Genomic DNA, 27,348 nt, shown 5'->3' on the forward strand with positions numbered 1-27,348 from the left:
TATTGAACTCCCTACCAACTTGCCACAAGCTACAACTCTTTGTGAAGGAATGAGAGTTTCAGCTCAGACACAATTCTAGTTTGTTTCCAGACACTTACCATCTGTACACAAGCCTGTTTCCCATCCATGAATCCTTTTTGAATTGCACCTGGTGTTAGAATTTCATATCTAAAAAAAACAAGTTATAGATTAATAATCTTTTATATCAATCCAGTCCAAATTTATTGTAAAGGATCACGTTCTTTACAAGAAAGTCTTAATATTTGTTCTAAAAAACATACTTCTGATGAATATTGTGATGTATGAGGGATTGATCCAGCGTTATAGTTCAATAATATTCATAGGTATTTTATTGCATATTTTAAAAAACATTTTATGAAGGAAGTTATAATGAGTCATTTCTTACAAAGTGTTGAGGAAGAGTCTTTCACAGTGCTTCAATTCATCTCTGTTTTATTCGTTGTTATTTTTTAAGGATTCTCTGCTATTCCAAATACATTGCTTCACTTAATGCACTGATCTACAGAAACCTTTTAAATATTCCAAACTGCTCATCGTTTGCTGTGCCGCACACACGGTTTAACGGTTTTGGTTAAAAAACATAGGAGGAAATTAATTTCCCTGGGAAGATGTTTGTAGCCAAAGGTTGCAGATTTTGTCAGATGTATCATTTGAAAATAAATGGATTACTTTTAATCGTTTTTGTTTTTGTACAGTAATTTTTAGTTTTGTTAATGTTTTTATTGATATTGGTTTATTATTGTCACATGCACTGAGATACAGTGAAAAGCTTTTGTTTGCATGCTATCTAGTCAAATCACACTGTCCATGCGTACAAGCAAGCCATACACAAGTACAACAAGTTCAAAGACAGAAACTGGAGTGCAGAATATCGTGTTACAGCATTGTAGTGTTACAGTTACAGGGAGAAAGGTTCAGTCTGGACCTTGAGGAAAGATACTGTATTCCATGCAGAAGCTGGGGAGAGTACATTGGGAGCAGTTGCTGTTGGGCATGTCTGCATCTGACATGGGAGTCGTTTAAACGTTAGTTGATCAAGATCCAGAACTAGTATAATCCAGTAGGAAGGAAGGATAAGGATGCCAAAGTAAGGGAATCTTGGATGACCAGAGAGGTAGAAAGTTTGGTCCATAAAAGCAGCATGTGCAAGGCTTAAGAAGATGAAATCGGACAGGGTATTTGAGAAATGTAAAGCAAGAAGGAAGGAACTCAAGCGAATGATTAGAAGGGCTGAAAAGGGGCCATGAAATGGCTTTGCCGGTCAGATTAATGAGAATCCCATGGCTTTTTATAAAATGTATAAAGTCTTTATCAAAAACAAGAGTGTAAGCGATAAGGTAGGACCGCTCACGGGTGAAGGAGAGAACTAGTAGTTCAAGTCAGAGTCCTAAAGTAGCACTTTGCATCTGTATTCACAAAGGAGAAGGACATGGAGGAGGACAGTGAGATCAGTGTAGAGAATATGAATATCATAGGGCAGTTTGAGATCACGAAGCAGTCAGCTGGGGTTCTTGAAAGGCAATAAAGTGGATACATTTCCAGGGGCTGATGAGAATCACGGCAGGTCATTGGGACATGCAAGAGAGGTATTGACCAAGATCTTAGCTATTTAGCTGGGACGAGAGTAGCCAATGTTGTCCTTTGTTTAATAAGGAAAGTAGAGAGAATTATAGGCTGGTGAGCCTCGCGTCAGTGGTAGGGATTCTTTGTGAGGATTTACTCCCATATGTGAGGGAATGTGCTAATTAGGGGCAGTCACCATGGCTATGTACGTGGCAGGTCACGGACTTACTAACGGGATTGAATATTCTCAGGAGATGAGAAAGGTGATCGATGAGGGTAGGTTGGTGGATGTTGTCTACATGGATGTCAGTAAGGCATTTGATAAAGTTCCCCATGGTTGGCTGGTCCTAAAGATTAAGATGCATGGGATCCATGATGACTTGGTCGTATGTATTTAAAGCTGGCTTACTCGTAGTAGACAAGGTTTGCGGTGGATGGTAGTCGAGGCAGGGACTATCCTAATTTTTAAGAAACAATTTGACAGGCACATGGATAGGACAGGTTTGGAGGGATATGGGCCAAATGCAGGCAGGTGGGACGAGTGTAGATGAGACATGTTGGCCGGTGTGGGCAAGTTGGGTCGAAGGGCCTGTTTCCACACTGTATCACTTGATGACTATGAGTTTGTGGATCTGTTTTTAAATATTGCTGATTGTTAGAAGGCTTTTGACAAAACACTCTGTCAAACACATCAAATTAGTCTGGGAGAGCCTTAATCACCAATACCTGAGGCCCAGCCATCAGTCTGCTCAATGGGATAGCTGTGGCTGGGAGGTTTCCAGGCCAACAAGGCCATGAAGGGAAGTGCAGCCAAAGGGATGGCAGAGGGGCAGACACGAGGTACACATCACACCGACCTCAATCAGCCCCAGTGTTTATTGTCCCAGTGGATATACCAGGGCTTTGACAATTAAAAAATTAGAAAAATTATTCTTTCTTTAGGGAAATTCCTTCTGCACTTTAATGTAGGTTAAATTTAATATAGGCACCAATTATCTTCTTGTATAGGTTAGTCAGAGTTAATTTATTATTTATTGCATATATTATTAAGTGTTCCATGTTGAGTACTTGGTTCAGGATCTTCAGAAGATATCATCTATTTACCCATTACAATGATACTCGGGAACGTAGCTCTCAGAATGACGTTGGTTCAATCGGAGAAAACTGTACTTACCTTTGGCGGAATTCCTGGAAGATTATCCTGTTTGGAAATCCTTGCCGGCAGATTCGGATGCCTTCCAGAACACCATTGCACCGTAACTGTTCCAGCACTAGATGGGCTTCAAGCTTGCCTGCCTGTTAGACCAAGCATTTTGTTAAACTTAAAAATATACTGGAGAGTTTAGAAATATACTTTTCAGAGTTTAGTTTAGTTTAGAGATACAACGCGGAAACAGGCCCTTCGGCCCACCGAATCTGCACCGACCAGCGATCCCCACAAACTAATACTATCCTACGTACACTAGGGACAATTTACACTTACACCAAGCCAATAAACCTACAAACCTGTACGTCTTTGGAGTGTGGGAGGAAACCAAACCATCTCAGAGAAAACCCACGCAGGTCACGGGGAGAACGTACAAACTCGGCGCAGCCAAGCACCGTAGTAAGGATCAAACCTGAGTCTCTGGCGCTGTAAGTCGCTCTACCACTGCACCAATAGAATATGTTTCTGTCCATTGTCATTTACTTGTTTTCAACATTGTATCTTTGTAGATGTTTGACTGGTTCATCAAATAAGTTAGTAAGAAATTGTTTTGCCTTTTTAATGAATGTGTTAACTTGTTCAGCTTAATGTTTCAATAGCGATTTACATCCATATAAAATAACTAGGTCATGTTTTGATAAACCGTTAAATAAAGGATTTTCAGATTGAAACAAAAACATAAAGAACCAGATGCAGGAGTAGCCTGCCACGCTGACTAACATAATCCTGGCTGGTCTGCCCAGACCTCATCTGCTATTCTGTGCCAGCTCCCCATGAAACTCAATCCCCTGATCTTTCAAAGGTTAATTTAGCCCATTTATCTTGGGTAAAGAATTCGGGAGATTCAATAGACAATAGACAATAGAATCAATATGATCATGGCTGAGCATTCAATATGATCATGGCTGATCATCCACAATCAGTATCCCGTTCCTGCCTTCTCACCATATCGCCTGACTCTTCTATCTTTAAGAGCTCTATCTAACTCTATCTCTTGAAATCATCCAGAGAATTGGCCTCCACTGCCTTCTGAGGCAGAGAGTTCCACAGATTCGCAACTCTCTGGGTGAAAATGTTTTTCTTCATATCTGTTCTAAATGGCCTACCCCTAATTCTTAAACTGTGGCCCTTTGCAAGAAGGAATAAGATTCTAATACTATTTCAATAGGGTCATCTTCTGTTTCAATGTTATTAAAACTTTCACTTCATTTTCACCTGCCCCTTTCTTATTTTCAACATGGTTAATCGGTTCCATTCATTATGATGACAGAAAGGGATATCTTCACAAAGTAACATTCCGCACATACATGTGACTAATAGAGCACTTCATAGCTAATTGTGGTTTGGTAAACACACATATTTGGTTCCTATTCTTACAAGCTTTTAGCTCACTGCAGATATATAGGGTCATAGGGTCAAACAGCATGGAAACAGGCCCTTCGGCCCAGCCAACATGTCCCATCTACACTAGTCCCACCTGCCTGCATTTGGCTCTTAATCCTCCAAACTGGTCCTATCCGTGTACCTACCTAAACGTTGTGATAGTACTTGCCTCAACCATCTCCTCCAGCAGCTCGTTCCATACACCAACTACCCTTAATGTAAAAAGGTATATATATATATGTGTGTGTGTGTGTGAATTTGTGGGTATGTATATATACACATACATACACTGAACTTTTTTTCTCATTTATTGTATTATTTACAGTGTACTATGTTTATATATTCTGTTGTGCTGCTGCAAGTAAGAATTTCATTCTTCTATCTGGGACACATGCCAATAAAACACTTGTGACTTGACTCTTTCAACCTACCAACATTGCACAGTTCAAAGGAAAAGCCTGAACTCCAAAAGTTCATTTTGTAACTTCTGTATAGGATTTAAACCATGTATTCTGAACTTTGACCATCATCGTTAAAGTGAAGAGTAAACCATGGCAACTCACCCTCTTTTCATGATTTGGGATGATGCAGCGCACAAAATTGGGGCTGGTGTTCCTCAGTGTGGTCATGAGTTTGGACAGTTGCTCTTTGTACAACTGCCCCACAGTACGGAACATGCCTTTCTTGGTCTTTGAGGCACCGGGGGTACTTTCACTCATCTTAGCAACTTGGTCCAAACCAACAATACGGTCAACTTAAAAATATAAACAGAGGATATATTCAATAATACATTCTATAATCTTAAAATCATAAGTGATATTAGCAGATTTAGGCCATTCAGCCCATCAAGTCTACTCCACCATTCAATCAGGGCTGATCTATCTCTCCCTCCTGACCCCATTCTCCTGCCTTCACCCCATAACCTCTGACACCCGTACTAATCAAGAATCCATCCATCTCTGCCTCAAAAATATCCACTGACCTGGCCTCCACAGCCTTCTGCGGCAAGGAATTCCACAGATTCACTATCCTATGACAAAAGAAATTCCTCCCATCTCCTTCCTAAAAGAATGTCCTTTAATTTTGAGGCTATGACCTCTAGTCCTAGCCTCTCCAACTATGATTTAAATGGATGTGTAGTTGGGTATGATATTAAATAAAGCTGTAAACCAAATAACAGCAGTCTGGAAGGATTCTCTTTTGCCTTATCTGTCAGATTTATCCCATGTCGTCAAGTGTATCCCCACATCTCTTACACACATCATGGGAATTGCTTGATCATAGCTGCTTATATCTGACATACGCCTCCTTTTTCCTGCCAGAATTAGACACAAACAGATGGAGTAACTCAGCGGGTCAGACAGCTTCTCTGGAGAAAAGGAATAGGTGACGTTTCGAGTCGAAACCCTTATTCTCCACTCTGAAGAAGGATCTCAACCCGAAACATCACCAATTCCCTTTCACCAGAGATGCTGTCTGACCCGCTGAGTTACTCCAGCTTTTTGTGGTTATCTTCGGTTTAAAGCAGCATCTGCAGTACCTTCGCCCACACCTGCCAGGATTAGAATATATTGCCCTTCATTCTAAAAGGAACATGTTGTCTTTGAAGTCTCTCCATCTCACCTACAAGCTTCCCACTTGCCAGACATCTCTTCACTTGAAAAATAGCCTGCACCAAAAACCTTTGTAAGCTCCTGTCTAATACCTTCTAAATTAGCCCTGTCCAATTCAAGATTTTAATTTGTCTTCAACATCATCATTGATGAAAACATCAATAGGTACGGTGCCTTACAATGCTATGTACGACAGTGATCGCAACTTCTACTGAAGTGTGGATGGCCGTTGGCTCGCTAAGAGCTCATCCGCCCTTTGACAGGTCTTGTTTTTGGTGCTGCTGGAGGTCCACAGCCCCCTCCTCACCTGCAAACCAGGTTGGGGAGACGGTTTAGTTGCTGACTATTCGACCATGGGGCAGGTAGCAAGGGATTAAATGGTACCTGTCCCGGGGGGAACTCCCCCCAACCTGAATTTGTGGACCCCTCCTATCTTTTTCTTTAACTATTTAAAAACGAATAGAACTATAGTCAGTAGTCCTGAAGTGCTCCTACTGATACTCAGTCACTAGCCTGGCCTCAGTTCTCAATAGGAAATATAGTGTTGCCCTCTCTCAAGTTGGGTCATCTCCATATTGGTTGAGAAAACGTTCCTGGATATACTGGAGTTAATAAATTCTGTCCCATCCAATTGCTTAGCATTATGGCATTTCCAGTTAAAATTAGGGAAGTTGAAATTACTTACTATTACAACAATATTATCTTTACAGCTTTCTGTGATCTTTCCACATATTTGCTTTCCTGTGCTTACCCCATTCTCCATGATTCTCAGCTTGTACAGTTTGCTTCCCATTGACTTCAACTCAGAGTCATACAGCTTCAAAAACAGACCTTCCGGCTCAATCATCTGTGCTGCCCAAGATGTCTTTCTTAGCTGATACTAATTGCTTGCCAAAGTCCGTGACCATCCAGAATTTCCCAATCCACAATGGTTTACATTTTCATGCCTATACAGCTTCCTCTGGCAGCTCATTCCATACACCCACACTCTCTGTGTTGGAAACGGTTGCCCTCAGTCTCTTCTTAGAAATCTTTCACTTCTCACCATGAATCTATGCAACGCCGTTGCTGTTTCCTGTTTTGAGCCACTTTTAATAATTTTCAGTCTATTGATATTGACCATGCCCTAGTTTTGAACCTATATATTAGCCCTGTCCCACTGTACAAGCTAATTCAAGAGCTCTCCCGAGTTAAAAATAAAAAGCAAACCTGTGGTAAGCACTTAGAATGAACGTAGCGGGTACGTCGGAGCTTGGGGACGAGTCTTTGCGGCTCGTAAAGCTAACGGCAGGTACTTGGGAAGCACGGTGAGCTCGGGAAGGCTCAGGAAGATTTTTCAACATGTTGAAAAATGTCCATGAGAGCCCCGAGTACTTACGAGCGGCCATTACCGTAAATTTCCGAGTTCGATTCAAGGCGAACTCGGGAGAACTTTTGAATGAACACGTATAGTGGGACAGGGCTTTATCTCCATTTTATCTTTCTCCTATTCCATGGCCAACCTAAATATAATTGAATTATTTGATCAATTCAACAAAAATGTTCTCCCATCGATGCTCTTCATATTCATCGGCCAAGCTTCCATAAATCTAAATTTAGAATCACCCCTTTACCCTCTCTAGATTTAAAATGTAGGAATTTCATTCCCTTTATACTTGTTGTCAGGTACATACTATCTGTGCAGCCACACTACATATTTGATCCAGTTTTTATCTTTTCTTTGTGCTACCTTGCAACTAATTTTCAGTCTTCTATTTCTGCCTTTGTGTTCTCCCTTCTAAACCTCTCAGTTTCCAAGCTGGCCTGAACCCTCCATAACTATTTCTCTCCCTCTCTCTTGCACTTTTACTGGCACCCTTTCCTTCATTGCACCATAATCCCCTCAATTACCAAAATGTTGTATTTTTGTCCTATCAGGTGAGGCAGAGGTTCAGTTGCACCTCCTCCAACTTCATCCACTGTGTCTGATGTTCTTGGTGTGGAGCTCCTGTGAGACCAAGCGCAGGCTCGGCGATCGTTTCGCTGAGCATCTCCGCTCAGTCCGCCTTGGCCAAGATGATCTCCCAGTTGCCAAACATTTTAACTCCCCTTCCCATTCCCACACTGACTTTTCTGTTCTGGGCCTCCTTCAGAGTGAGTCCATATGCAAATTGGAGGAACAACATCTCATATTTTGTTTGGGCTGCAAACAATCCAGTGGTGTGAATATTGAATTCTGTATTTTCAAGTAACCCTTGCATTCCCTCTCTCTCCATTCCTCCCCCACCCTAGTTGTCTTGCTAGTTTCACTGTTTGTATCCCTTCGTTATCACCTCTTCCGCAGCCAACAATGGACCATTGTGGGCTCCACCATCCCCTGGACATTGGTGCTGGCTCTGATTTGTTCTGTACCTTTTCATATCTCTAGTTTCCCTCTCCCCTGGCTCCCAGTCTGAAGAAGGGTATTGACCCAAAACGTCACCTATTCCTTCTCTCCAGAGATGCTGCCTGGCCTGCTGAGTTGTGTTGGGGGAATGGGTGAGTGGTGGAATATTACGTTGGGGAATGGGTTGCGTTGGGGGACCAGGCCTCCCATGTGTTTGATACTCTGTTGAAGCAGTACTTTGACTGCTGACAGCTTCTGCATTGGAGACCATTGCTTTACCATCACTGCCATTTTAATAAACACATGAATGCACGTTTTATAAATTGGTTCACACATTGCTATTGAATTAATTATTAGTAATGTTCTCACCATCTCGCCACAGTTCTGCTACATATCGATCAGATGACTGGTTCAGTAATGAGGCAACGTTATCATTTAACGGGTCCATATTTTTGGTCAGCCAGTTTCCTGCATTGTATGGGACCTGAAGAACAAAACCTTTGATATCTTAGTGTTTTGATTTTCTCCAGTGTGTTTATTTGACTCTCCGGCCTGTTATTAATTTATACATTATGGGAAACATAATTTCCTGAAATTGTTGCATAAACCAATCCTGCAGTATAATGTGGATAAATGTGAGGTTATCCATTTTGGTGGCAAAAACGGGAAAGCAGACTATTATCTAAATGGTGGCCGATTGGGAAAGGGGGAGATGCAGCGAGACCTGGGTGTCATGGTACACCAGTCATTGAAGGTAGGCGTGCAGGTGCAGCAGGCAGTAAAGAAAGCGAATGGTATGTTAGCTTTCATTGCAAAAGGATTTGAGTATAGGAGCAGGGAGGTTCTACTGCAGTTGTACAGGGTCTTGGTGAGACCACACCTGGAGTATTGCGTACAGTTTTGGTCTCCAAATTTGAGGAAGGACATTATTGCCATAGAGGGAGTGCAGAGACGGTTCACCAGACTGATTCCTGGGATGTCAGGACTGTCTTATGAAGAAAGACTGGATAGACTTGGTTTTTATACTCTCTAGAATTTAGGAGATTGAGAGGGGATCTTATAGAAACCTACAAAATTCTTAAGGGGTTGGACAGGCTAGATGCAGGAAGATTGTTCCCGATGTTAGGGAAGTCCAGGACAAGGGGTCACAGCTTAAGGATAAGGGGGAAATCCTTTAAAACCGAGATGAGAATAACTTTTTTTCACACAGAGAGTGGTGAATCTCTGGAACTCTCTGCCACAGAGGGTAGTCGAGGCCAGTTCATTGGCTATATTTAAGAGGGAGTTAGATGTGGCCCTTGTGGCTAAGGGGATCAGGGGGTATGGAGAGAAGGCAGGTACGGGATACTGAGTTGGATGATCAGCCATGATCATATTGAATGGCGGTGCAGGCTCGAAGGGCCAAATGGCCTACTCCTGCACCTAATTTCTATGTTTCTATGTTTCTATCCTCAGCCTAACTCCAAAATAGCTTTAGAATGATTCATTTGATTTGGAATGAGCATTTCCGGGAACCGCACTCTCACTCGCACACCAGAAAGGTGGTCAACAGCAGCTCAGTTACAGAACCAAAGGGTCCCACTAGGGCCATGAAAAGATTTTGACATGTTTGTGTGGGCTGGAGTTTTCTGAAATCAGAAGAAAACTGTAGGAAGTTTAACTCAAATTCCACATTTCAGTATCTAAAGGCTATTTATTTGAGTATTATTATCATTGAGAAAGACGCTCATCCCTGGGACACAAGATGGCCGACAAGGAGAAGAGAGGGACGATGGTTCGGGGGCCAAGCTGAGCTGGTCGTGGGCGACGGAGGGGATCGGGAACTGTTCTGATAGAACGAACACACGGGAAACTGGACTTTGATGAAATGGCGCCACACATAGGGACGACAGCATTATTATATGCAAAATGGTTCCACTGTGTAATGCGAATTTTACTCCGTGGCCGGCAGAGTCGGCGAGGCCGGAGCCCACGGCTCACGGAGCACGTGGCTGACGGAGGATGGGTCGTCGGAGCCCGTGGCTGGTGCCCGTGCCAGAGAGGACCCGGCGGCAATAGTGAAGAGGTCGGTGTGGCAGTCGATGATGGCGCCAACCGACGGATGAAGACGGACACGTGGAGTGAGGAGGTCGCTGCGACGGGGGAGGAACAAAGGAAGACCCAGCGTGGGGGGAGGGGGGAGGGGGAGAACAAATGGAGACCTGGCGCGGATACTGTGTATACTTTGTGACTTTGTCAGTACCATTATGTGGCGACTATTTGCATACCTTGGGCGTGCAAGCAAAGAATTTCACTGTGACTTGTCACATGTGACAATAAAGTGTTCATACATTCAATGTTTAATTGCATAGGCGACATTAGATAAATAAATAAATGTCCATATCCATATCCAAAAGACACCAAGATCACACAACCTATTGCCAGTCATTACAACAATTTCCTGCCTGCAATGACAGATCTAAAATTGATCTTCTGAATATTACTGTTCAGTGTGGCACAGTTTTAAGTGTTACACATTTTGAAAAGAGGTCAACACAGTTTTTTGATCTTGAGATCTCAGAGACCTGGTTCCTACCTTGCCAGCATAATGAACGATACAGAAGTCTCCTTTGTCCTTCAGTTGCTTGGGTTTGGAAAATTTAGAGTGGTTGCCTAGTTCCTGAACCACTTTCTCCACAAAGGACTTGTCTGTGGCCTTGGGGAACCAGCATTCTTCATCCAACAAAGCAAGAATACCTGGTGGGCCAGTCTGCAAACCAGAGAATTAAAAAAAACATGAACATAATAACTATTAAAACAATGAAACCACTGTTGGTGTTTCCTGTGGATCAGTGTATTGATCTGGTGAAATAGAAACGAACAAGAATTATGTTAATTCAATCGCACTATGGGACTGGAAATGTTCTACATCAGAAATAATCTGAATGAGGGCTGTAAAACTGTTGATGATGTAGATAAATGAATTTGGAAAGTTATTTTAAATTAAACAATTGTATGTTTAACAAAAAGGCCATATTCATACCACCAACAATCCTTGTTAAGAGTAATATCAAAATATACTTCAACGGACTGATAAACATACAAAATCAACTTCTAGAGTATTGGAGAGAAATATTCAGGATTCAATGGTGAACCCTCTGGTTGGATGCATTAAGGTGGACAGAAGGGACTGATTCATCCCGTGACAGAGTCATAGAGAGATACAGCAGAGAAACAGTCCCTTATACTTGTCCATGCTGACCAAGTTAGCATATTGGGCTGTCCCTTTTGCTTGCATTTGGTCCATAGTCCTCTAGAGTCATAAAGTATTGGAGTCTTATAGCAGGAAAACAGGCCTTTTGGCCCAACTTGCCCATGCTGACCAAGATATCTATGCTAGTCCCATCTGCCTACACTTGGCCCTTATCCCTCCAAACCATTTATATCCATACATCTGTCCTTTTTTCAAAAAACATCATAATTGCATCCATTTTTATAGCTTCTCTGTCAGCTGTCCCTATTAACTTCAACACTCTCACCTTAAACTGATGGCACCTAGTTTTAGAGTCCTCTACCTTGGGAAAAAGACTGAGTGTTCCCTATATCAATGCCCCTCATGACCATGCACAGAATAAGGTCACCTCTTGGCCTCTCACACTCGAAAGAGAAGTCGCAGCCTAGTCAAGCTCTTCCTGTAATTCAAGCCAGGTAACATCCTGGTGAATCTCTTCTGCACCCCTTTTCAGCAATAACATTCTTCCTATTGGTAACTGCACACAGTATCTAAGTGTGGTCTCGCAAACAACTTGTACTGTTGCATCATGATGATGTCCCAACTTGTGTATTTAATACTCTTCCCAAAGAAGGCAAGATCCCAATGTTCTAGGCATTCACAATATATGTTTCCTAATAACGGTGATATCAGACTATCATTCTTTATCTGACAACAGAGTGACAAACTTTGTCTCATTGTGTATCCTGTGTTCCTTACCACTCTCTCAATCAGTTCTATGCAGGGTTGCAGATCCAGGCCAAAGTCAATGAAATTCCATTCAATACCCTCTCTCTGGTACTCTTCCTGCTCCAGGATGAACATTGTGTGGTTGAATAACTGTTGCAGCTTTTCATTGGTGTAGTTGATGCAGAGTTGTTCATAGGAATTGTCCTATAAAAGCAAATAAAAGCTGCATCGGTTGTGAAATAGTACTTCAGCGTTGAAGTTATTGCGTTGGCTTTATGTACATTACTTAAAAGTTAAAGATAGACACAAAATGCTGGAGTAACCCAGCGGGACAGGAAGCATCTCTGGAGAGAAGGAATGGGTGACATTTCGGGTCGAGCCCCTTCTTCAGACTATGTTTTGGGTCTAGACCCTTCTTCAGACTGATGTGCTGAACTTCTCAGTTCCCATCCCCAGTTTCTGACAGTGAGTTACAGACCACCAAATCCTTCCTTAGTGCAATTTGAAAGGCATGCTGTTTAAACAAATGAATCTGATAAAACTCAGTTTACAAATAGCATTAATCTTTTCAGTATCCATTAGCAACTCCTGCTAGCCTCCAAAAACAATTACCCTGTGAAATATTCTGTGAGCTTCCCCAATTTCCACTGTCACTATTACAGGGAACTGACAAGATCATGGAGAAACACCAGCTTCCATGTCAGCCCAGTTGTTGTGAACTTGAGCTGTCTGTAGATCTTGCACTGGGGATCTGGCAGAAATCGACTTTTTTTTTAAACGCCAGTTTATGTTTCTCTCTCATGATAAAACCTGACAATAATATTCATTCTGCTTCTAAAACCACAAAGATAGACATTTGGAAAATGGGCTATCTATATTCGACAGACAAATTGCATGCGTGTAGGGAAGAACTGCAGATGCTGTGTTAAACCGAAGATAAACACAAAAAGCTGGAGTAACTCAGCGGGTCAGACAGCATCTCTGGAGAGAAGGAATAGGTGACGTTTCTGGTCTGAAGAAGGCTCTCAACCTATTCATTTTCTCCAGAGATGCTGTCTGCTGTTTTCTGCTGGTCTGATGAGGCTCCATTGGCCATGTCCCACCATTCGCATTGTTACAGGAAATTCCTGCCAAAGGTAATCCACTCCGGACTCTGTAAATCTTAAGGGATACAGCGCGAAAACAGGCCCTTTGGCGGACCGGGTCCGCACAGACTAGCGATCCCTACACTCTCTCTGGACAATTTACACTTATACCAAGCCAATTCACCTTCAAGCCTGTATGTCTTTGGAGTGTGCGAGGAAACCGAAGATCTCGGAGAAAACCCACACATGTCACGGGGAGAACGTACAGACCCTGCACAGGCAGCACCCACAGCACCCAAGATTGAACCCGGGTTTCTGGCGCTGCAAGCGCTGTGAGGCAGCAACTCTACCTCTGCACCACCTGCTTTCTTTAACTGCAGAACTCTACCAAGTCTTTCCATTGACATTGACATTGACGTGTCTAACTTTGATAATGTATTTTAGTGAGTTTTCATCAAAGTTTTAATGGAACAAAAACTTCTGTTCCTAATTGAACCAAAAATGTACTCTTGTATTAGATTGCCAGTCATCAGACATTTTGAAAATGGGCTATCTATACTTGCAAAGGAATTGCTGATAAAATACAAATTAACTAGTGAATACCTGAAATATTTCAAAACCAGCGATGTCAAGAATTCCAAGGAATGTGGAGCCCTGTCTCTTCGTCCTGTCCAGAGCTTTATTGATACGAATTAGGAGCCAGCGAAACAAGCGTTCATACATTGCCTTGGCCAAAGCTTCTGTGGCAAAGTCCGCCTGTGCAGGAAACAAGTGAGAATTTAACGAGGTAACTTTTAGTTTAGAGATACAGCATAGAAACAGGGGGAGAATACGTGTTCGGCACGGACTAGAAGGGCCGAGACGGCCTGTTTCCGTGCTGTATGGTTAAACAGGCCCTTCAACCCACCAGATCCATGCTGACCATCGATCACCCGTTCACACTAGTTCTATGTTATCCCACTTTCCCATCCACTCCCTGCACACAAGGGGCAATTTACAGAGGCCAATCAATCTACAAACCCCTACATCTTTGAAATGTAGGAGGAAACCGGGGCACCCGGAGGAAACCCACATGATCACAGGGAGGACGGCAAACTCCACACAGAGTGTACCAGAGGTCAGCATCAAACCCAGGTCTCTGGCACTGTGAGGCAACAGCTCACAGGGGATAGGAGGGAGATATAGATCAGTCATTATTCAATGGCGGAGTAGACGATGGGCCGAATGGCCTAATTCTACTATTACTTATGATATTATGGCCTTATGATCTCTGCCAGCTATGCCACTGTGCCACTGTAGCATTTTAAATTCAGAAAGCCTGCTCACATATCTACACAAACATGCAACACATTTTAAAGTGACTTTAACGTTATATTTTCATTCTAAAAATAATTTTCCTTTGAGTTTTGTAACTGGAGATTGTCATGTGTTCAAAAACCACACCGCAGCGCCATCTGCTGGCCTCAGACAACATTTCGTGCACAGCTGCCACATGTCTGGAATATATATTTCATTAGGAGACAATACTTCAATCTAGGAAACCAGACACTCTTAAAGTGGAACACTTTTAATTTAGTTTCATTTAGCGAAACAGGCCCTTCGACCCACCGAGTCTACACCGACCAGCGATATCTGCACACTAACACTATCCTACACACACTCAGGACAATTTACATTTATACCAAGCCAATTAACCTACAAACCTGTACATCTTTGGAGTGTGGGAGGGTCTTGGAGAAAACCCACGCAGGTCACGGGGAGAATGTACAAACTCCGTACAGACAGCACCTGTGGTCAGGATTGAACCTGGGTCTCCATCACTGTAAGGCAGTAACTTTACCGGCTTCTAGGGTTTCTATTAGCACCTTATCATAAATATTAATAATTTGTGGTCCGAGCACGCAGGAGGAAGGTTTCAGCTGTAAATTGCAGGCAGCTTCATTTATTAAATTAATTATTCGCCAAAAAAAAAAGTATCTGAAAACTATCCTCGTGAATGTCAATGTCACATGAGCAACTCTATTTAGTTTGAAACTACAGCTGTTTTATGCTATTTTTATTTATGAGTCTAGATAGATGGAAATATAACAAGAGTTGCCAATTCTGGTTGGATGTGAGAGGATTTTTCACATGACACTGTGCCTTCAACTGCCCCGTCCGTATAAACAGTACTTGCTTTTAATTCCCTTTGGTTTATTAATGAACAAATGTAATGAAAATAAAAATTCAAGACCTCATGCTCTGATGAGTTGTACTTGGAATGTAAGCCCTCTCTTACATGCATGGGCTGCGGAACAGGGGGGGGGGGGGGGGGGGGGGCTGCAGACCCCCCACATTTTTAGTGATGTTTCCCCTGGGAGTTAGCAGGCAGCCTAGCGGATGTACTTTAGTGACCGATACAGACGGTTCAATGTCTGCAGGAAGCACCAACCTCACCTGTAACACACCGGGAGGGGAGGGGGAGGGGAGGGGGGGGGGGGGGGGGGGGTGTCAGCAACTCACCACGGGGGGGCTGGCGGGCTCATGAACATGAAGGGGGGGGGGGGGGGGGGGGGGGAGAGTGAAGGCTTCCCACACTCACACATGGAGCCGTGTGGAAGGGAGCGATGGGAGGAGAAGCCCGGGGTCTGAGGGCACGGGGTCAAGGGGTCGGACTAATGGAGAACGCTGCTGACAACCCAACCTTCCTGCTCCTATTTATAGAGGAATCAGGAACAAAAAACACAAATAGCTGCTATGTCAGACACTGGCTAACCCGGGATAGATTCCAGGGTCAGCACTGGTCTCACACCAGGAAGGATGTCAAGAGTTTGTGGGGATGCCAGAAGGGGTGAGGAATGACATGTCTCAGTCAAGTGTAGACTCTTACGTTGCAGGGGAGGGGAGTAGGAGACTGAGAGCATTTTCACAATCTTGTGGTGGACCAAACATGGAGAAGGTGTTCCAAGAGACGTACAACATGGACTTCGGGTGATCACACCAGAGGCAATCGGCAGAGAGTGGAGAGACAGCGTTTCAGGGGACCCTTCATAAAGATGGCTGGGCCGAGCACCGAAGGGGAAACTTTGTAAAATTCGTGGAGGAAGGGTAAGGCAATAGGGGAGATAGACACAAGATGCTGGAGTAACTCAGTAAGGCAGCGTCTCTGGAGAAAATGAATGGGTGGTATCGTTTCGGGTTGGGACCCTTCTTCAGAAATGCTGCCTGATCCACTCAGTTACTCAAGCATTTTGTTTCTATTTTCGGTATAAATCAGCGTCTGCAGTTCCTTCCTGCACAAGGTAAAAGGGGACCTAGGCTCTTCCCTCCCTTGGGTCATGGGGTACTACGTGTGCCACCCCATCTCACTGACCCTGAGCCCCGTTTCCGGGGCAGTCTCACCATCATCCCATCCATCGACACGCCCAGAAACACAGCGATAAACGGAGAGAGCGCGGGTGCCCCGTAACCAGTACCTCGATGACCTGTCGCCCGGTGTCCCAGGTAGGTGGGGGATAAATCCCCCCATTTTTTGAGGTGGAGGATGGCTTGTATTATTATCCCCCAGTTTTTGGAGGGCAAGCAATAACAACAATAATAATCACCTGCTTAAAAATATGGATTATCTTAAATATACTTCAAACACAAAACATTGAAAATCATACTTCTACAATGCACTAAAACGTGATTTTAATACATCAAATTTCAAAAAGTCCCTACTGTGGGACCCCTTCCCACACCCTCTCCCTGAGGCCTGTGATCAGCGATCGCTCAGCCCCCCCACTTTCAAAAACCGCGGCCCCTGACATGTACTTCATTAGTATGGACTAAGATGAAGGAGACCGGTTAAAATTAGGCCAGGGCCCAGGTCAATGTCCATGGATCAGAGGGGTCAAAGGTTGAGGAGGCAGACGAGTCAAGGATCTAGTCAGCACTTAGAGAAGTTTGAGTCAGGGTTGTTGGAGGAGAAGAGTGCAGGGAATATCTTCTCAGGTTTATTAGGATAGGGTATAGCAATGGCTGGTTGAGGGCACCGCTGATGTGATTTGGCTGTTGGCTGGGGCATATGAATGTTGGGCAGGTATGGTCAGAGTTACAATCATGTGCTTGTGGGTAGCAGGTGAAGGTTGCAGGCATGGGAGGGGTGGGAGGTTACTATTGTGGGACGGATGGTTGGGGAGTCTGCAGGAAACCTAAGTAGGTGTCCACCTTAAGAGGCTGGAAGTTTACTTTAGCACAGTGGATCATACACTGCTTAGACCATATACGTGCCACTCAAGATCTCCGAAATGGTGTCTGGATGGAATTGGGCATCGATGGACACCACTAGTCTGACTAGAGTCTTCCACGATTAATTTGGTCAGACACACGAGGGCAAGGAATTAATTATCATGAACTCAACCATCCTTAATTATGTTCTCCCTTTTATTTTTCATTGAAGCTAGATTGCATAGATGTGATGCCACAAAATGTCCAGCTTTAGGATGTTATTCCTTATTTTAAAATGCAATGCTCACAACCCTAGTCTCAGTGAAGCCCGGGAACCTTCTGAGGGTGAGGTGATCGACAACACTGTTCAAGAGACTAATCATTAATATCTAGAGATTCCTCACAAGTCCTGCTTGGTTGGCAACACTCAATATTACATGGATTTTCTCCTCCATAGTTGTAATTGAGAATTTCCAGAAGATAGACACAAACTGCTTGAGTAACGCAGCGGGCCAGGCAGCATCTCTGGAGAGAAGGAAGGAATGGGTGACGTTTCAGGTCAAGTCCCTTCTTCAGTCTGAAAAAGGGGCTCGTCCCGAAACGTCACATATTCCTTTTCTCCGATGATGCTGCCCTGAGCTGCTGAGTTACTCCAGCAGTTTGTATCTATCTTATTTACTTCCAGCACTTTCTGTTTCAATGCAGAATTCTACTTATTATAATCAGGCCGTTTGGAGAGGGTTCCCCCTGGGGTGTATTTAAAACAAGTTCCCAACCTGGGGTGTATTTACCCCCAGGGAGGAACTCCAGCGGGTAAATTTCACCTACCCAGGGGGTAAATTTGTTGGTTCTGGATTTGAGCATATTTTTTCTCATTGACTGACTGTGTTTGGTTCTGCAATACCGGTATCTGTTCATCATTAGTTGTTCATAAATAAGTGAAATAACATTGTTATGTGCCATTAAAGTTGCCAGGGGTGAACGGGACGGAAAAAGTTGTGAACCCTTGCCCCAAAATATGGAAAATGCCTTGACATAAGATTTGTAAACTCCTACCTGTTCCTTGGTCTGGGCTTTTTGAACATAATCACGTCCGACTTTAATGCGAGGGCTGAGGATGGCTCTGGAGAAGTCGGTCACGTTCATCCCCAATAGGTGGCACACCTTCTGTGCAACTGCAGAGAGAGGTCAGAGTGCTGGTTATTGTCACCACCGCCTCACATCTGCTGCATGGGTGAAAAGGTTGGTGCGAGATGTACCTGTGTTGTCGGGCATTGATGCCTGGTCAGTGTTACGCTCCTTCTTGAAAGAAATATTGCCAAGTTGCAGCACGGATGATACAACCTTCAGGATAGCTGGGGACACAAGAAGATGGAGGATATCAGCACCGGCTGGATTGTAGCTCACTGTGTTATAAACAATCTATTTATTTCCCCTCACTGGCTGCATTAGTACTTATTTCTGCAGTCTGGTGCCAAATCAGTTTAGTTTGGTTTAGCTTATTGTCATGTGTACAGAGGTACAGTGAAAAGCTTTTGTCGCATGCTAACTGGTCAGCGGAAAGACAATACATGATTACAATTGAGCCATTCAATTTGTAAAGATACATGAAGAAAAGAATAACTTGAATAACATTTAGTGCACGATAAAACCCGTAAAGTCCGATCAAAGATAGTCCCATGATCTCCAATGAGATAGATAGTAGTTTACAACTGCTCTCTAGTTGTGGTTGGATGGTTCAGTTGCCTGATAACAGCTGGGAAGCAACTCTCCCTGAATCTGGAGGTGTGCGTTTTCACACTTCGGTACCTTTTGCCCGATGGGAGAGGGGAGAAGAGGGGGTGGCCAGGGCGCGACTGGTCATGCATAATAGCAAGCTAAAAGCCAACAAGGACTGTGTTTGAAAGGGGATTTTTAGATTGGCTTGTAACATATTCCAGAGGAACCCTCATCATTGGTAAGTATAAATATGGCCAGAAGAGGCAACTTAAGCTTGCCACTAAATTATCAGCAAAATAAGATATTGAGAATAGGAAAGTGAGAAAGATGCAATGGACAGAGGAATGTTTTGTCTTGTCATCACTCTAAAAAATAACATTTTCTTGAGTACTCATCTCAAACCACCATCTCTTAGAGAAACACCAGACATGTAGAGAGAAGGGTGGAATGTTGCTTTCTTTACTGATCCTTGTTACACAATTTTGCTTTGATCTGCGCTTAGCTTAAATGATTGAGATTTTCAGTTTTGAACTATTTTATGGCCTCTATCCATTATAAAAACACGATCTTTCAGTTTGAAAAGGTCAGCGACAGGATTGACAATGATTAGAACCATATTTGTGTTGGAAGGAAATGCAGATGCTGGTTTAAACTGAAGATTGACACAAATGAGTAATGCCCCCTGTCCCACTTAGGAAACCTGAATGGAAACCTCTGGAGACTTTGCGCTCCACCCAAGGTTTCCGTGCGGTTCCCAGAGGTTTTTGTCAGTCTCCCTACCTGCTTCCACTACCTGCAACCTCCGGCAACCACCCGCAACCTCCGGGAACCGCACAGAAACCTTGGGTGGGGCGCAAAGTCCCCAGAGGTTTCCGTTCAGGTTTCCTAAGTGGGACAGGGGCATAACTCAGCGGTATAGGCAGCATCTCTGGAGAGAAGTCTGAAGAAGATGAAGGTGAAGAAGATGGTCTGATGAAGGGTCTTGACCTGAAACATCACACATTCCTTCTCTCCAGAGATGCTGCCTGTCCCGCTGAGTTCCTCCAACATTTTGTGTCTACCATATTTGTGTCAGTTGCTGATCCCTGTTGATTAGTGCATGTGTTTCTTATTGTGAGTTCTGGTGGGCTGATTACTGGCTGATTACGTGTCAAATGCTTACCCTAGCAAGATTCGGAATTTAATCAACAGCAAAGTAACACTTCACTCTTGGTTACAACTTGCAACACTCAAACCCCTGTCCCACGGTGCGAGTTCATTCCAAGTGTTCTCCCGAGTTTGCCCTGATTCGAACTCGGAGATTTACGGTAATGGCCACTCGTCGGTACTCGGGGCTCTCGTGGACATTTTTCATCATATTGAAAAATCTTCACGAGTCTTCCCGTGCTTACATGCCATTAGCGAGTCTTCCTGAGTACCTGCCGTTAGCGCTAAGAGACGTCCCGAGCTCCGACGTACCTGCTACGTTCATTCTCCGTACTTACCATGAATTTGATTTTTTTTTAAACTCGGGAGAGCTCTTGGAATGAACTTGCATCGTGGGACAGGGCTTACACAGGGGCCATTGCTCCAAGGGTAAACTTAAAGGGTTGACGGTGGAGATGCAATGGCAAAGATTTAAAGACCGCATGGATGAACTCCAAATATTGTTCATCCCTGTGTGGTGATAAAATAAAACTAGGAAGGCGGCTCATCTGTGGCTGATGAGGGAAATCAAGGAAAGTGTTAAAACCAAGGAAGAGGCATATTAATTGTCCAGAAGATGCGGCAAACCAGAGGACTGGGAGAAATTTAGAACTCAACAGAGGAGGACAAAGGGGTTAATTAAGAGGGGGGGGGGGGGGGCAAAGAGCATGAAAGAAAGCTTGTTGGGGAACATAAAAACGGACTCTAAAAGCTTATTTAGATATGTAAAAAGGAAAAGATTAGTGAAGACAAATGTAGGTCCCTTACAATTGGAGTCAGGTGAATTTATAATGGAAACAAAGAAATAGCAGAACAGTTAAATTGGTTCTGTCTTTATTAGGAAGACACAAACAATCTCCCAGAAATACTAGCGGACCGAGGATCTAGTGGGAGGGAGGAACTGAAGGAGATCCACATTAGTCTGGAAATGTTGTTAGGTAAACTGTTGGGACTGAAGGCAGATAGAAACCAGGGCCTGATTGTCTGCATCCCAGAGTACTCAAGGAGGTGGCCCTAGAAATTGTGGATGCATTGGTGACCATTTTCCAATGATTTCTCGACTTTCGATCAGTTCCTGTGGACTGGATGGTAGCCAATGTAACTCCACTTTTTAAGAAAGGATGGAGAGAGAAAACAGGGAATTATAGACTAGGTAATCTTACATCGGTAGTCGGGAAGATGCTGGAGTCAATTATTAAAGATGTTATAGCACTAATCTTCTGGAATGTTTTGGGGATGTAACAAGTAGAATGGATAAGGGAAAGTCAGTGGATGTGGTGTATCTGGATTTTGAAAAAGCCTTTGACAAGGTCCCACGCAAGAGATTAGTGGTCAAAATTAAAGCACATGGTATTGGGGGTAGGGTATTGACATGGATAGAGAACTGGTTAGCAGACAAGGAGCAATGAGTAGGAATTAACGGGTCCTTTTCAGAATGGCAGGCAATGACTGGTGGGGTGCCGCAAGGCTCGGTGCTTGGACCTTAGTAATTTACATTTTATATATTAACGATATAGACGAGGGAATTAAATGTGACATCTCCCAGTTTGTGGATGACACAAAGCTGGGTGGTAGTGTGAGCTGCGATGAGAATGCTATGAGGCTGCGGGATGACTTGGATAAGTTGGGTGTGTGGGCAGATGTATGGCAGATGCAGTATTATGGGGATAAATGTGAGGTTATCCACTTTGGTGACAAGAACAGAAAAGCAGATTATTATCTGAATGGTGTCAGATTAGGAAAATGGGAGGTGCAACGAGACCTGGGTGTGCTTATACATCAGTCACTGAAAGTAAGCATGCAGGTACAGCAGGCAGTGAAGAAAGCTCATGGCATGTTGGCCTTCATTGTGCGGATTTGAGTTTAGGAGCAAGGAGGTCCTACTGCAGTTGTACAGGGCGCTGGTGAGACCGCACCTGGAGTATTGTGTGCAATTTTGGTCTCCTAATTTGAGGAGAAACATTATTGCTATTGAGGGAGTGCAGCGTAGGTTCACTAGGTTAATTCCCAGGATGGCGGGACTGACATATGATGAAAGAATGAGTCGACTGCGCTTGTATTCACTGGATGAGTGGGGATCTTATAGAAACATCTAAAGACAAACAGGCTAAATGCAGTGAAAATGTTTCCAATGTTGGGGGAGTCCAGAACCAGGGGCCACAGTTCCAGAATAAGAGGTAGGTCATTTAGGACTAAGATGAGGAAAAACCTCTTCACCCAGAGAGTTGTGAACCTGTGGAATTCTCTGCCACAGAAGGCAGTGGAGGCCAATTCACTGGATGCTTTCAAGAGAGAGTTAGATTTAGCTCTTAGGGCTTAAGGAATCAAGGGATATGGGGAAAAAGCAAGATTGGGATACTGATTTTAGATGATCAGCCATGATCATATTGAATGGTGGTGCTGGCTCGAAGAGCTGAATAGTGGACTCCTGCACCTATGTTTCTAAGTTTTCCAAGCCTTGGGAGATTTAAGTTAAGGCTGAAACTGACTGTCGTTTGCTAGCTCTTCTGTTGCTGACAGTCTTAAGTGCTGGATGTTTTCAATATTAAAACTGCATCTGTTCACAATTTATTGCAGAAGATGATGTTTTACTGTAGACTGCATCCCCATGAGAGAATACACATTTCTACCCCTTAGGATGCCTCATGCAGCCATAAAACTTGTTAAGGCTTTGGATCACTTTACATTTGTTGAGGTTTTGGCATCCTTTTCAATCTCCGAGCCAAAATGACGAGTGCACTAGCTAACATATGATAGGTCAATGCATTTTGGCTGGTGATCCTTTATATCAAACACCATTTATAGACATTTAGCCTTGAAACATGTGAGAATATTTCTCATGATTTTAACAGAGTCTAACAGTTAATTTAAAAAAAGGTTCCCGAGACTTCATGACCAGGGCTTCCTGGGTTACTCATCTGTGGTGGCAACTGCATTTATAGTACATTAATACTTGATGTCATAGATTCATGCAGCACGGAAACTGGTTCTTCGGCCCAACTAACCCATGCCAACCAAGATGCCCCATCTATGTTAGTCCCACCTGCCCGTGTTCAGCCCATATCCCTCTAAATCTTTCCTATCCATGTACATGTCCAAATGTTATTTAAGTGTAGTCATAGTACCTGTTTCAACTACCTCCTCTGGCAGCTCATTCCATATACCCACCACCCTCTATGTGTTTCAAATCTACTTTGTAATGATTTGGATATACATACGTTTAAAGTGGAAATAAATATTAAAAAAAATAAATTATTTTAAATTTGATAAACATGGGCCTAGAAAGAAACTTAATAAGGACCACATATATTAGGACTGTGCTTTGTGTGAGAGACTGCCTTGAAACATTCTAATGAAAGTGTGCAAAGTTGGGGAGAAGAGGGCTGTTGTCTGGTGGAGAGAGGCTTTGTGTTGGCAGCTGGGTACAAGTGAAACTAGGATCTTGAGGGTGCATCCAAAGGGATTATATTTGAGTTATTGTAGGTGGTGTGGGTTTGAGAGGGAACCACATCAATGGGTAAGTCTTTCTTGGACAGTCCCTTGACATTGAGTGTAGGAAGGAACTGCAGATGCTGGTTTACACCAAAGATAAACATAAAATGGTGGAGTAACTCAGCGGGACAGGCATCATCTCTGGATAGAAGGAAGAGGTGAAGTTTCGGGTCAAGACCCTTCTTCAATCCTTTGACATAGATAATCATTTGCTTGTAGTCCAATGGAATGGAAGCTGACGCTCATGGATTCTTTAAACATTGAGAAGCTATTACACACCAGATACCCAGTTAATGGCTGCAGTCATGTGCTTGGCATATTCTTTGAGTTAATTATTGTTAATATTTTAATGAGCCTTAAACATATTATTGTATTTCTTTCAGTTATTCAGAACTATCTGAATAGCTGTCAAAAGCTATCAGGCTGGTTTGGGTCAAGGCCTCTGAGATTTACCGCCAGAGTCCTGCTCATTACTTGAACCCACTCCACTTCATCAATGCCTGCCCTGTGTCGAAGGTTCAGCTTGCATGGGTTTCCCTATTGGAGAAAGCAAGTCAGATTGAGCAGGTGCCAGGCAGTGGACAGGCCATTATCTCCATTGTTTGAAGCCTATATTTAACTCTCATGGTCATAGAATCACATTGCACAGAAATGGGCCTTCTGGCCAAAGTTATCCATGCTGCCGAAGATGCTCCATCTAAGCTAGTCCCATTTGCCCATGTTTGAGCCATATTCCCCTACACCGTTCCTATCTATACACTTGTTCAAATGTCTTTTAAATGTTGTTGTTGTAGCTGCCCCAGACACTTTTTCTGGCAGCTCATTCCATACATGTACTACCTACTGTGTGAAGTTGGATCTTTTAACCTCCTCTTAAACCTATGCCCTCTGATTCTTCATTCCCCAACGCTGGAAAAAAAGACTGTGCCTTCAGCCTATTCCCCTCACGATTTTATACACCTTTATCAAATCACCTCTCAGTTTCCTGCTCTCCAAGGAATAAATTTCCAGCCACCTTATGTCTCTTGATAGCTCAGTCCTTTGAATCCTCCAACAACTTTGTAAATCTTCTCCGCTCTCGTTCTAGCTTACTGCTATCTGTCCTATTGCAGGATGTCCGAAACAAAGCACAGTTTGAATTTAGAAAATCTGAAAATCCAAATGAGACTTACATGTCTGTTCTTCACCGGAAAATCCCATAATAGTCATGGCTTCAGAGGTTTCCTCAAACATGTCCTTGTCATCCTGGCCTGGAATCTGCACGTTACCATTCGCCAGGAACCTGTAGTTGCCGAATGGTTCTATGAGCAGATCCTCTGTCAATTATAAGCAAGTGAGTCAGTGACATTATTGCCTGTGGGAGCGATGAATGTAGTCAGAGCCAAGGCTTGAACTTACCTCTCATCTTTGATCCTGCACCGGTAAGAAGGTAGTAGAAAATGTGGAACGTCCTTTCTTCCGTCGCCTGACGAATAGCACGTGATTTTTCGAGCAAGTCTGTTTATTTCAGTTAAGTCAACAAATGTTATGTTTAGGTTGTTGTTAGTTATTTCTTCTTTTGATATTATTTCCTGGGTGAATTATGAACTGAACAAGAAGAAAATGTTAATGCACAAGGTGCCCTAAAAATCTTCAAAATGATAAAAAATATTAATTATTTGCTCCCACAGTAAAAATAAAACAACTTAGCTTCTTCTTACCTATTGTCGGCACATACGTACAATTTCCATTCAAGTCAATGGGCAGACAGGTCCTGCTCCAGCTGAGAACCCAGGACCAGTCCTGGGGAAGTCTAGCAAATTTGTGCCATGAAATGCATTGTCAGATTCAGCACCATGAATCTGTCAGGAAGATCTGGACAACTGTCGACTATTCCTTTGCCACCACAGATGCTGCTTGACCCACTGAGTTACCCCTGCAGTGTCTGCCTTGCTCCAGACAATGTACACTAACCGAAGATAGACACAAAAAGCTGGAGTAACTCAACGGGACAGGCAGCATCTCTGGAGAGAAGGAATGTTCGAGATCCTCCTTCAGACTGTAGAAGGGACTTGACCTGAACCGCCACCCATTCCTTCCCTCCAGCGATGCTGCCAGTCCCACTGAGTTACTCCAGCTTTTTATGTCTATCTTTGGTTTAAACCAGCATCTGCAGTCCCTTCCTACACAATGGTGCACTAACCTTCCTCACCCTTGGTGCCCACACAATCCTCCATCAGTGCTATTTCTCTGCCTCAGTGGGGCTGTCTTGCTTGGTTTCATTCTCAACTGTCAGGTCATGGCCAGGTCTTTGTTATCAATGTCTTGTCCTTTCACATCAACACCACAACTTGCCTCCCCAATGATCATGATGCATCCTTGTTTTTCTCTCCACTGGTAATCAGAGGGAAAGGGGAAGATGCGTTGATGAAAACATTTGGAGACTTTGGGTCACTTTTATTTTGATGACTCTCAAGCCTCCCCACTACCTGCTCTCAACTGTTTGTGTAGGGGGGAATTGCAGATACTGGTTTCAACCGAAGATAGACCCAAAATGCTGGAGTAACTCAGTGGGACAGGCAACACCTCTGGAGAGAAGGAATGGGTGACATTTCGGGTTGAGACTATTCATTCAGTTGTCTACCTCTCAACTGTTTCTGTGCTGTCTGATTACTTATATGACAGTTTTTGTGAATGAGCCATAGCTTCTTCCAGGTTGGTCTTGGATTGAGTGAAGTCATTGATTTGCATGGGCTGAAGTTCAAACAGTGGACTAGAGATTGTTAGTTGGTGGATCCAGCAGTGATGCAAGAGCGTTCTGCTTGCTGATGGAAGGGCAGAGGATATAAAACTGTATACCAGCATCATCACACCCTATCCTATGTTGAGTATCACCTCAGGCTGAACATAAATGTGTAAATTGGAAGTGGACATGAATTGAAACCGCAGTACTGATTTGAAGATGTTAATCGCTGTCTATACAAAGTTTCTGTCAATTGTAGCATCACAAATGCATAAAATTCATCTCCTCCACCAATCCCCCCATTTCCTCATTTAAGTGATTTGATCTTGCTATTTCACAACAAACCCATGGGCTACCCCCTGGCAACCTCACCCTCCCACTTCTGGAATCCTCAAATATTGGTTTTGGTCCCAAATGCAAAAGTAATCTTTGCATCCAACTCCACAACATCACCTTACATTGGCCTATCCTTCAATGAAGCTCATGTCCATTCCTTAACATGCCTAGATCTAACAAGCACAATGCTCTACTGGCCGTGTCCTAAAGCCCAACTAAATGAAAATAAATATATCGGATAATAAGAAAATGATATTAAAACAGAAAAAAGTTTGAAATATCCAGTGGGTCAGGAAGCACCTATACATGAAGAAGCAGAGTTAATATTTCAGCTTGATGCCCTTTCAGAACTGGAGAGTCCTCATTTCTGTTTTTATTCCAGTTCAGACAAACTCTGCCACCAATATTTTAATTGGCATTGGCCAATTCGGCACCACATCAGTGCTCACTGACCTTGCTCTTTCCTTGTTCAAGCTTTTACCCTTGGAGAACTCTCCATCATCTTTACTCTGACCTCTTATACATCTCC

The 27,348-nt window shown here is 43.4% G+C and overlaps 1 protein-coding gene across 1 annotated transcript in view; it reads right to left on the reverse strand.

Moving 5' to 3' along the window:
• The window catches only part of myh11b (myosin, heavy chain 11b, smooth muscle), a 153,337-nt gene that overhangs the window by 40,274 nt on the left and 85,715 nt on the right, over positions 1-27,348 (reverse strand). The window contains 11 exon segments of the mRNA XM_055651862.1: positions 99-168; positions 2,759-2,880; positions 4,738-4,928; positions 8,522-8,636; positions 10,728-10,901; positions 12,123-12,296; positions 13,781-13,933; positions 18,422-18,540; positions 18,625-18,720; positions 24,934-25,077; positions 25,160-25,258. Coding sequence (XP_055507837.1) covers positions 99-168; positions 2,759-2,880; positions 4,738-4,928; positions 8,522-8,636; positions 10,728-10,901; positions 12,123-12,296; positions 13,781-13,933; positions 18,422-18,540; positions 18,625-18,720; positions 24,934-25,077; positions 25,160-25,258 — 1,457 coding nt within the window.

Source organism: Leucoraja erinacea, chromosome 20, assembly GCF_028641065.1.
Source record: "Leucoraja erinacea ecotype New England chromosome 20, Leri_hhj_1, whole genome shotgun sequence".
NCBI classification, from domain to species: domain Eukaryota; kingdom Metazoa; phylum Chordata; class Chondrichthyes; order Rajiformes; family Rajidae; genus Leucoraja; species Leucoraja erinaceus.